The sequence below is a fragment of the Rhinatrema bivittatum genome, chromosome 7, assembly GCF_901001135.1.
Source record: "Rhinatrema bivittatum chromosome 7, aRhiBiv1.1, whole genome shotgun sequence".
NCBI lineage: Eukaryota > Metazoa > Chordata > Amphibia > Gymnophiona > Rhinatrematidae > Rhinatrema > Rhinatrema bivittatum.
The window spans coordinates 281,380,000-281,392,353 of NC_042621.1; the positions used below are offsets into that span (position 1 = coordinate 281,380,000).

The 12,354-nt window shown below is 42.5% G+C and overlaps 1 protein-coding gene across 1 annotated transcript in view; it reads left to right on the forward strand.

Annotated features, from left to right (window-relative positions):
• Positions 1 to 12,354, forward strand: part of SORCS3 (sortilin related VPS10 domain containing receptor 3) — a 1,039,444-nt gene that overhangs the window by 666,810 nt on the left and 360,280 nt on the right. Inside the window, exon 8 of the mRNA XM_029610742.1 lies at positions 6,965 to 7,083. Coding sequence (XP_029466602.1) covers positions 6,965 to 7,083 — 119 coding nt within the window. The remainder of the gene's footprint in view (positions 1 to 6,964; positions 7,084 to 12,354) is intronic.

The following is a 12,354-nucleotide window of genomic DNA, read 5'->3' on the forward strand; positions in this document are numbered from 1 at the left end:
GGTTACGTTTTGCATGCACACATTCACATGCAAAAAAGGAAAAATCTAAGGGCATTCTGGAGCACGGCCAATGGTTGCATGCATAACTGCCATTTTAAAAGACACTTTCGTGCCTGTATTTGGCAACTTATTTGTGCAATTTTACATCTGCTAATTAATCGGTGTAATTGATATTAGACTTGTTTATCGTATAGTATTGGCTGGGTGGGAGGTCCTAGTGAACTGGGAGAAGTTCAGGCTGAGTAACGAGGACCTCGAAGACCTGGAGAAGGATTGGGTGAACTGGTGGAGTAAGTGGTAAAATGATTAATTGAATTATGTACGCATGTTTAGAAATCTGCCAACTTACACATATAAATCAAGTTTTATGCAAATAAATCCCACTTTATTTTTGCACATAAAATATATGTGCATATATTTTTAAAATAGGAAAAGTTTGCCCGTTCAAATGCACTGAAATACTCACTTTTAATGCATTGCATGTTTTCATGTGTAAGCATACTTACCTGCATGTGTTCTGTGGTAAAGATACGCATATTTTATAATACGCACGTATATGATACTCATGGGCTACAAAATAGTATGGTAAATCTACGCACAGATATATCCGTGCACATACGCTGCCACGCATAGTTGTTTGAAAGTTATTCTCATAGTTGTTAGTAGTGTTATCAGTCTGAAGCAGATCCGTTGAGCATTGTTGGATTGGCATTTTGTTTATCGAGGTTTCTTTTCCCACAGTTGTAAGGACAATCACCTTTGAGTGGACAAGATTTCCCAGAATTGTAATAGGCCATTGTTATCATCTAGGTGAATGCACACAAGTAGTTTTCTAAGGCTAACACCTGTGCAATTTGATGATTGGTTCTAGGTAGCCTATTCCTTCTGGAATGCATACCCAAGTATTTGTAGCTGGTGACAGGCTGCCATGCTCTATTTCCTGAGGTTGTCATTTTGGCATTTAATTTTCCTATACAGTGTCCAGTATTTTAGAGAGGCATCTGCTGTCTCTGAGAATTTCTTTCCTCAGTTTGGCTGAGAAACAACCTTGTTATGATCTGAACTCTTACCTCGTGATCCTCATCTGCAAACTCATATGATCTTGTAAGGTGGCATAGCCAAATATGATAATCATCCGTGATTCCACCTTCCTGCCTGAATGTATGCTGTTCAAAGTATAATCCCTTTTTCTCCAGGGTCAACTTCGGAGGCTGCAGAAGGGGTTGGTTACTTGCATTACTGCAGCTCTGGGAGCAGGCAAGATCCTCCAGGGATTGCCAGTGGGGACCAGAGCAGTCTCTTGCTAGGCCCAAATAACAAAGTCCAGTGTCCACACCAATTGCTGGTCCCAAATAAGAAAAAAATCGTTGTAAATCCAAATGTAAACACTTTGTCACAGGGAAACATCTTCAGTCAGGTCACAGGATACAGTCCAAAATTCAAACAAGATCAGCAGAAACCTTCTTCTTCAAATAACTTTCTTTGAAGAGGGAATTATACAAAATCCAAGTTAGCCCCAAGGCCTTTTGTGGTAGCATAGGTCAGAAAAACCTCTTTTCTGGAGTTTCCCCAGCAAGGACAGTCCCCTTTGACTCTAGGGCTCCTCCTTCTGGATGGCTGGAGGCATCCTTTTCAGATTTCAAAGCTTAAGCAACATTTCTACTTCAGGAGCCCTTAAACACTCCCCAAACCTCTCTTCTTCACCTCTACAGCTGCCTGGAAAAGCATCTTAAATAACCTTTTTCCAACAGCACTCCCCTCTCTAATAGGGCAGGTACCTCCTATTATTACCACCTTATCTATACCATGACATCATCTTTCTCCTTCACCCCTTTCTCATATCCCAGTATAATTACCCTCCCCTGACAGGAAGGATGAATGCAGAGCGCACAAGCCCTGCAGTTTGCATGAGCTCTGCAGTAGCAGCACCCTCTGTCCTTTAATTGACCTCTTAAGAGAGCAGGAACCCTCTACACACACACACTCCTTACTGACCCTGGAGAGCCGGAACGTTCCAGAAACTTCCCACATATTACTTGGTGACCCTCGTCAAGGTTGCAAAAGTTTATGTTCCTATTTGGCTTACAATACTTTGCAAGGGCTGCTTTTGCTTCGACGTTGATTTGTTTCCAGTGTCTAGCGGGATTTTGAAAATAGAATCCACTTCACTTCCTGCAGAATGTAACAACATTGCCTGCTTGGTAGAGGCATCACTTTTTTCAACACAGGAAACTTCCGTGCCAAAGTGCCCACCTAGTCATGAACAGGGAATTCTGGACAGCATGGGAGCAGGTTGTAAAGTGAAAAACAAAACAAAGCTTCAGCTTAGAAATGCGGTGCGGTGTTTTGGTTTGGGTTAAGGCTCCTTTAAACAGCTGGGTGGGCATGCCTCACTTAGACCCACTATTTCTAGGGGTCCTTGCATGCCTACACATATGCCACACTCAGTATGACTGCTGCTTGCACAGAGACCATGAGATTACAGACTTGGAAATCTCTAGAAAAGAGAGCATGCAGCCAAAGAATAGCATGTCCAGGATTTGGCGTGAAATCAAGACAGTCTGCTGTATGTTTGGCAGATAGCAGGATAATTATGAAGTTTTAAAACTGCTCTGATGTCAGTTGAAACTAATTAGAAGCTCAAACCTTTGCCAAGAGTTAGAGAAGATAAGAAGATAAAAATACCTGTTTTGGTTTGTTCTGATTTCTGTTTCCTTCCCTTTTGTCCAGTGTTTGCTTATTATTCTTCAGTTTTGCCTTCTTTTTTTTTTCTTCATTTTTTTGTTGCTAAGTTGCAGGAAAGCATCTAACAATCAGCTGCTTCTTGCCTGCCCCCTTCCTCCTCACCGCCCTCCCTAGCCCCCCCTCCCCGTCTGATCTTCCCGAAAACATGGAGTAGATCATTCTGGCCGTCCCGGCAGCAGAGAGCTCCCGGAAGACCTGGCCAGGATCCTGGGCAGAATTTCATCTGCACACACACTGCAGCTTGTTCAGTTAATGTTGGGTTGAATGTGTGTGTGTGTGTGGGCTGAATGGGATTACTGAGGCATCACCAAGTTTACTGTAAAGAAAAGCCATGGAAGTCAAAACAAGCTATTAGTTCTGCAGCACATCCAATGAAATGTCATCAAATGTATTTCCCATTTAGAGGTTTTTGCTAGACCAGAATCAGCAAATCCTTGACTGCTTCCAGCTCCTCACTGCTTGTCAGCATTTTCAGTAGTTTCAAACCAAGCTTTTGAAACATGAAATGTGAATAAGCTGGCCGCGTGCAAAGCAAAAGTACTTAGAAGCTTGCAGGTTTAAGGTTCCACATACGCCTTGTGCTGCAGCACAAGATTAGAGAGCTGGCAAATATTAGCTTCAGGTGAGAAAATAGAGGTGTCAAGATTGCAGAGTAATGGTTAATGTGGACTGAGCTGTTCCTAAGACCATTTATCATGTCTTGGCTTTTGTGCTGGGGTCAGTCCCGGTCTGCATACTAATGGATATCCACTGAGCTCCCACTGACTTTGAGCTCTGCAGGATCCCACAGAAGACGAAAAGATCCATTCCTTGAAGCCTTGCTCCACGAGGGGCAATTTTCAAAAGCCATTTACCTAGGTAAAATAGCGATTTACCTGGGTAAAAGGTGCTGTCTGAGAAGTGCTCATCCTTAACCCGACTGCGTGCAGAGTTCGACAGCGCATGTGCCTTTAGCCTGGTGAAGTGGAGGTGTCCTCGCAAAAGGGGAGGAGGGGGGCAATACGACCTAGCCTGCATGCATTGCATTTGCAAATGTGCATGTGCTACTTCCCAGACCAATTTAGCCTGCACAAAAGCAGGTTCAAAGTCTGGGAGCAAGCTGTACCTGTAGCCATTTTTTTTAAAGGGACAGTATTTGTTGACTTTCACTTTGAAAATACATACGGTGTCCATGTGTTCAGAGTACCTGCGGATGGTGTATCTGGGTGCGCTGTTTCGAGAATTGCCTCCTTACTGAGGATCAAACAATGCTATGATCAATTGTCTGTATAGTTCAGTTCATGTTATCCTTCAAGCATATGATGATGATGATGGTTTGTTTTTAAAAAGTCTTTTTGAGCTCAGTCAGTGAAGATGTTCAGAGCAAACTCAGTGTAGCTAGATGGCAATAAGATCCAATGCCAAGGTAAAGTTTTTAGGCAGAAATAACAAGAATACTGAGAAGCCATGGAAAAGGACTTTCCAAAATGGATACCGTAATCAAATAATTGCAGCCTGTCAAAAGCGTGCCCTGCACGTGTGGTGTATTAATGTACAGTACAAAGAAAGAAGGCAGCTTTGAAAAGCCAATTACTCTGGTAAAACGGGCGTCTGCATATTGCCCACTCTGTATATGGGTAAGATTACATGCAGGGATCAGATGTGGTGTTAGGCTTCAAAACCATGCTTATTGTTCTTCAGCGGACAACCATCTGCAGAAAAAGGAGGCGCAAAGCTCAGTAGGTCCTTTTTCCCTGGCCATTTTTCAAATGGAAGGTACGCATCTACCTTCCCTTTAAATATGGGTGTAAAGTCCAGAGGGAAAAGTACCTATGGACTTAGCAACAATCCACAGGGGAGATGATTTTCAAAGGAATTATGTGTGTAAATGTAACATATAGGGACAATAATTTCCAAAGGTGTGTGCAAATGCGCATCGATGTATGTGCAACAGTGCACGCCGAGGAGCATAGTTGTTTAATAATATATGCACAGCCACCAATTACATACATAAGTTGATATTTTAAAAGACACGTGTACATTTGCCAGCTTACATATTTTTATACCTCCTAATTTTCTGGTGTAAGTGGTAATAAACTTATTTATTGGTTACTACTGATTGGGTGGGAGGTTTGGGTGAACTGGAAGGAGTTCAGGCTGAAGAACCAGGAAGGTCTCAATGACCTGGATAAGGACTGATAAAACTGGTTAATTTCATTTAAGCACACATATTTTAAAATTGGCCAACTTACGCTCATAAATTGGGACTTATACGAGTAAGATCCATTTCAGATATGGACAATCACCTCCTCTCATCTACCTACAATTAACCAACCACCCCACCTACCCCATCCCCCACCCTAACTACTCCTCATGCATTTCTAAGAGACAACTCTGTCACACCAAAATTCGCAAAGATGATCTTAATTGGATGGATATGGCCACAGCATAGGTCGATACATTCAACTCAATTGCATAAAATTAATTTACTAAACATTATTTACTTATTACTAACAATCCCAATCCCCAGGATGACCACACCCTCACCTGCAGGATTTCAATTCGCTAAATGTTCAATATAATCATAATCATGCTATTGCAATGTAGTACCATATGGGAGCGCAGGGTTGTCAAAGCCTCACCCCAATTTTACAAAATGCTACTTTGCATCATGCTACAGCAATGTAGTGCCATTGGGGGAGTGTGCAAGTGGCTGTCGAAGCCTTGCCCTTCAGGTTATCCTACAATTCGATACTTGATCACCGATGAAGTTCTCTGAGCTGCAAGAAGGCCCTGGTCCATAAAAGAGCAGGGGTCAATCATTAAGCATGCCAACAGAAATTTTGGGTGGTGCACAGGCCAATCCCGGCTCAAAGCCGAAGACTTGATAGACGACTCGTCTCGCTCCCATCCACTGAAGCAGTGTAGAAGCAGGACACCACATTACTAGACATTCTGTGCCTGGCCAGCTTTCAACTACTGCACAGGTCGCGCCCCCTAGAATGTGGTCAACCCCGTCCCCTATGCCATGACTGTTCGGCAGCCCTCCACAGCCGTCATGCCACCTAGAAACCTCAGAAGCTGGTCCCACATGGGTGGGTTGGTCAGGAAAACCACCACAGGAAGAGGCTGGTGGGTGGCTTGACTGTTCTTTTAATTGGCTTGCCAGCCCACCCCCAGCCTCCCCCTCCTCCCTCCCCCCCCCCTTGCTCCCTCCTTTACCTGAAGTAGGTCGCCTCCTTTACTTTTGTGTGTCAAATATACCTACGCATATTTTTTAAATAGGTAGGAAAATACTTGCATTTAATGCATTGCATGTATTCACGTGTAAGCATACTTGCATATATCTGATCATAGTCATATATGCGTGCATATTTCACCATGTGCGTTCACATGAAAGTTTTCTTCCCTGTGCGGAAATAATTTTGAAAATTCCCCCTTTGCGGTTCAAAGAGACACATTTATGCAATGAAAACTACATTAAGTTATGGGGGTTTAATAATAGTTAAACAGTGTAGGCAGAAAAGGAACACTTGGTCCATCCTGTATGCCCACTAGTGTCTGCCTATTGTCACTGAACTTATTCCTCCTGTGGTGTTCTCCTTCTCCTATGTTACTATGGTCTCTTTTGTGTGTCTCTCTTGCATGCTTGAATTCTGAAACTAGGCAAGTCAGCGGGATTTTAAGGGTCGAGGTTAAAAGGGTAAAAGGGAAGTAAATAATGGGGAGGGGGGGAGGGTGTTAGGAAATCCAATCCGTTAGCTGGGCGAACTCGGAGCAAACTGGGAAAAAGGGCTATTGCATCGGTGTGCCTATCTAATAAAATTCCCTCCACTTATGCGGTAGAGCCGGCATCTGCTCGCACATGCGAGTGTCCATATACAATTTTGCACACATGTACACGTGTACAGCCGATTTTATACCATACGTGCATATATGCACGTATGCTATGAAATGGCCGCATCTCTGGGCGCGAGCCGGCATAACGCGGATAGACATGTACACCCACACGGCTGTTTGAAAGTTATCGTCCCCCACCGGCTAAGGTTTTGGAAATTGACCTTTAAGCAGCAGTGACCGTAAATTATGTATATAACATGCTGAAAAACCTAACATGTAAGAGAGATTTTTTTTAACTGTTTGTGTATCAGGGATCCACATTAAGGGCAGGAGGTTGGCAATCGTTTAGGATGAAAGGCAGATAGGATATTTAATAGCTGTGCCTCTGTTCATTTTGCAGAAGCCCATTATCTAACCTGCCGAATTCAGGAGTGTTCCGAGACTACCAGGAGTGGACCCTTTCCTCGCGCCATTGATATAAGCTCCTTGGTGGTGCAGGACGAGTATATCTTCATTCAGGTAGAGAAGATGAGTCTTGATATTATCAACTTGTATTTATTTATTTATTTATTCCTTCCACCTGAATTTTTAAAGTTTAAATGATTCATACCAGGCAGGCGATAACCACCCCTCGCTCTTCATCAAGCCACATAGTATTTGCCTGGAGAATTACAAGCATCAGATTTAATAGTGGGGGGGGGGGGGGGGGGAAAACAAAACCCATAAAACAAATCTGACTGTTGATGCCAGATGCTAAACATTGCCAGCAGTAAGGGTGTGTGGACCGGTGCCAGTGAATGTTATGGGTAATCAAGACAAAATCAATCTGTGTGTTTTTGTAGGTTATTCTATCTAACATCGCAAATCCCAGGAGGAAAACCCTGCCTCCACACTTGTGTGATTCACTGGTAACCTGCCGTGAATCATGAGTTCCATGGGGGAGAACGATGGGGGACAGGGAAGATTTTTTTTTAATGTTTTTCAGTGTGTTTGGTCCACATCATATGACTTTGCTTTAAACTTCTCACTAAATAGAGTTTCCTTTAGCTAATATATCCCACTGTTGGGAAAACCTGTGATTTCCCTTTTACAGCTTGTGTTGTCTGTACCAGAAACCCTCTTGAAATCTTGAATAGGCTGCTTTATCATCCCTGGGGGAAAACCAATACTAATAAATATTGTGGACTGTAAACCTCCAATCAGAGCTGGACGTTTTGGACTCATCCTCAGTGGGCTTTATCCTTCCTATAATGCAACTGCCTATTTGTACCGTGATCTTAAAAATACTTTTCTGCCTGCATTTTTCCCACATTCATTTTTAAACACGCGCCGCTGTATTTTATGTGAGACTTGCCCTTACAACTGGCAAATTCAAAATATGTACCTTTCTGCTTGCTTTTCTTGACTTTTCTGGCTTAGTGGGTGTTTATAATTTGCATTCTGCAATCAGTGCACCTGCTTACTAAATTTAGGAATCGGATTTGCCTTTTCCCTTACATTTTTCTGACTACCGGCAGGCAGAGTCAAATGTGCCCTGTGCCAGCCTGAATGTCCTTTTTCTGCGCAGAAATGGAAAAGACGTGGCAGGCTGGATATCGCCACGCCTTCGGCTGTTTGCACGGCTCCGAAATGTCACGGTGCTTCAACGGGCACAGGGACAGAGACGTCTCTTCTGCTGCTGTGCCTTAACCTGGACAAACAGCTGTACATAGCTTTGCTTTGCTGTCCAGCCCTCCTCTCCCATACGAGAGGTTTCCTAGGGAGAGGGCCTATTAAGTCATCCTCTCCCCCCCCCCTCCTTCAATGGGCAGTCACATCAAAAGCCAAGAAGTCAGCCTATCATAGTGCGAGCGGGCAGTGCAGGGCACACGATCTCAGCAGCATGCTCCTGCATAAAAAAAAAAAATGCTAGAACATTTGAAATGCACCACTTTCAGAAGGAGAAATACTCGAATTACTGTAATTGCAATTACTTAAATTTGCATCATCTTTGAGCACTTTACTGGAGTCCTCGGTAAAGAAATATTAATCCTAGCAACAAAAACTGTGCTACGTAAGTATGAAATCTGCCATCATTCTGTTTCAAATTCCACATATATATATCTTTATTTATTTAAAAGTTTCTATATTCTGCACTTTTCAAACAAGCTTGTTCAGTACGGATTACAGTTTAACATACATAATCAGCTTACAAACATTTATGAAAAATGCAATTTTATAATCTATATCTCTATTCTCACACTGTAGATCTGACATTACGTGGATCGATAGAGTGATCTCAAAGGTTGGCTCCCTATTTCACAGTGAAATCAAACATTTTTTCCAATGTTGAGAAACATATCTTTTATTTATTTTCATTCTGCTTTTTGGCATTTCACAAGAGATTACGTTCTGCGGACAGAGGTTCTGCTCTGTCCGCAGAGTCCTATGATCTAAGACAGTAACTTTTAAACAGCCGCACGGGCACGCGTTTACACGCGTTTGCCGACTCACGCCCAGGGACACTGCCATTTTCATGACATACGTGTGTACATGCAGGCATGATATAAAATAGGCTGTAGGCATGCCTATGTGTGCGCAGATGCACGCAAATGACACTTCTACTGCCTAAGTGGGGGGATTTTAGTGGACATGCACGCGGCACAATTCCCAGTTTTCCCAGTTCGCCTAGGTAAGAGATAGGACTTCCTAACTCCTCTAGTTATATAGCCTCCTCTTACTCTGTTAACCCCGACCTTTAAAACCTTGCTCACCTCTTTACTTTTTTTGGTTTTCTATCTTACACGCCATCCCTAGCAGAAATAAAGTTACGTGGCAGGGGGACCCTGGTGCATGCCTGTGCGCGTTTTTATGCACACGGCCCTTTGTCTTCCCCTGACACGTCCATGCCTCACCCAGACCATGCCCTGCCTCTTTTTTGGGACTTTTTCATTTGTGTGCTTACCAGGAGAAATGCGTGTACACGGACGGCTTTTAAAATCCGCTCGGCGCACCGGCCCGACTGATTTGTGTATCTTTCGTTTATTTGTGCGTGTTTTTAAAATTCACCTTTGAGCGTGTACCCGAGGCAATGGAGGGTTAAGTGACTTGCCCAAGGTCACAAGGAAGCAGCAGTGGGGTTTGAACCCTAATTTCCCTTGGGTTGTAACCTGCTGCTCTAACCACTAGACTACTCTTCTTGTTATTTCCTGATATTTTCTAAAATTGTTAATGATAGAAGACAGGTGTTTAGTTTTTAGCATTTTTCTTCTTAGCAATGAAACCTGTAAGGTAGATTTTTAAGAGCCATGTGCGGGCACAAATGTGCGCGCATTTGCCTGCACTCACATGGAGGTGCACATGTATGCATGTTATAAAGTTGGCTAGCCACACATACATGCATTTGCGATTTTACATTGACGTGCGCATATGCGCATGAATCCCATCTCGAGTGTGTAAGGGGGGAATTTTAATAGGTACGTATTGTGATGCAATAGGCCTATTTCCCAGGTCGCCCAAGTAAAGGAGTGGACTTCCTAAACCACCTACCTAGTTTGCCTCCCTTTTAACCTAACTAACCCCAACCCCTAAAACCCCGCTGGTTACCTGCTTTTTTATTTCTCTACTTACACGCTGTCCATAGCAGAAGAAAGTTACGTCGTTGAGGGATCCTGGTGCGCACTAGAGTGCATAAGTGACTTCATGGGTGCAGCCATAACCCTCCCAGGCCCTGCCCAGACCATGATCATGCCCCAACCCTTTTTTGTCCAAACTCTTTTATCCACGTACTGGGAGATAAGCGCATGGTCACGGGCCTTTTAAAATCTGCGCAGCCCCCATGCGGCCGAGTCACATTTGTATCTCCCGGTTTTGCTGCTCAAAGGGTTTTAAAATTCACTCTCTTATTTCCAACATCCAAAAAATTGTACAGTATAAGATTATCCCATCTTTCTTATCTATTATAACAAATTATATAAAATTGATATAACCTGGGTTAATTTATTATGCAGACCAAATTTATGGACCCTGTCGCCTGCATTATTTCAGGTCTACATTGTATATCTCTCTCTATATATCTATATCTGATAAAAAAAAAACAAAAACCCAAAGAATGCATTTTACAGATTCGCAGAACTAGAACATCTTATTAATAATATTGCTTGATTATCAACCAATTTTTGAAGATATCTTGATTGTATATTATTTCTCATTATTTATTATTTATTATTTTATATTTTTTATTATTACTCAGAAAATTTGGATGTAAAAGCCAGTTCGGATATAGCTACATTGCTCCCACCTTCGCAGATTGAGAGGTTAATCATTACTGCAAAAAAAAAAAAAAATCCAAAAATTGAGCATCAAAACCTCCCAGTTTGTAAACCCTTTTCACCAAAATATACAAAAGATTTTCAAAATATGTCTTAAAAACAACTCAAAACAAACCTGCAAAGCAATTTTCTTAGAATGCTCTTTCCTGATGAGATAAATATAACCCTTCAGAAAAACTGTAGCACTTGTCTGGTCACAGAACAAATTTAAATATCAAAGTAGACTCATGCTTCACCACCATATGGTGCTTGAGGCATTTTACAGTCATAAATTGCAAACAAAAATAAATCAAAATAAATACAACCATAACTATATATAATAAAAGTAAAATAACCAATATGCAATAGAGCAAATTTTAAAAGCCCTAATCTGGGAGATATGCTCATGACTGGATGTGTGCAGGCCACGCAGATTTTAAGAGGCCCTTAGCCATGCACATATCTCTCAGTACGCACTTTCGAAAGGATTTTAAAAAAAGGGCGGGCCATGGGTAGGGTCTGGGTGGGGCATGGGCGGTGCATGGGCGGGCCAGGACAGTGCCATTAAGTCTGAATCTCATACAAGTGCGTGCTGGGATCCAATGATTACTATGGCCTACAGGTAAGTAGTAAAATAAAAAAATCTAGGATAGTCAGTGGGGGTTTTAGGGGTCAGGGCTAGTAGGGTAAAAGGGAGGCAGATTAGGTAGGGGGTTTAGGAAGTCTGCTCCTTTACAGGGGCGAACTGGGAGGGTACAGGGAAATAGGCCCTAATGGGTCACCGCATGCATCTACTAAAATCCCCCCACTTATGTGTGTGAGAAGGCATTCGCGCACACATGCACGCATTGATATGAAATGGTGGACGCATGTGCACACGGGTAGTGAATTTTTTAACGTGCGCATAGACGCACGCATGTTATAACATCGGCGCGTCCATGTGTACACGCTGGCAAACGTATGCACATGTGCGCCTGCGCGCGACTCTTAAAATCTACCTTAATATGCACAAAGGCATAAATATGCAGAACTGAAAAAGCGGGGTCCCAAAAATCTCCTTCCCAAAATCCACCCTTCATTCTCTATAACCATAGAAAATGCCCCCAACACATTCTTATCGCAGAAACACCCACTCACACCTCCTCTCATCCCATCCAGAGCTCTAATGAAACCTCCTTCTAGTGAAAAACCTAATATAAAATATGATTATACATATTTGTTTGCTGTAATTTATGTAGGAGGAAACTTTCAAACTGACAGCATTGCTGCAAAATGTGCAGGTACTTTTTGCCCTTTGTGCACTAGTTTTCAAAGACAAAGCACGTGTATGCTTTCCCTTTGAAAATTGCTCTGGGAACAAATTATCCGCAGACATTGCCACCTGATTTTTCTGTGAATACTCTTCAATGAAAAATAGCATGCATAAATTTGAACATATAATCAATGCATGTTCTTTTCCTCTCCTGACCAAAACATGCCTTTGGGAATGCCTCTTCTTAAT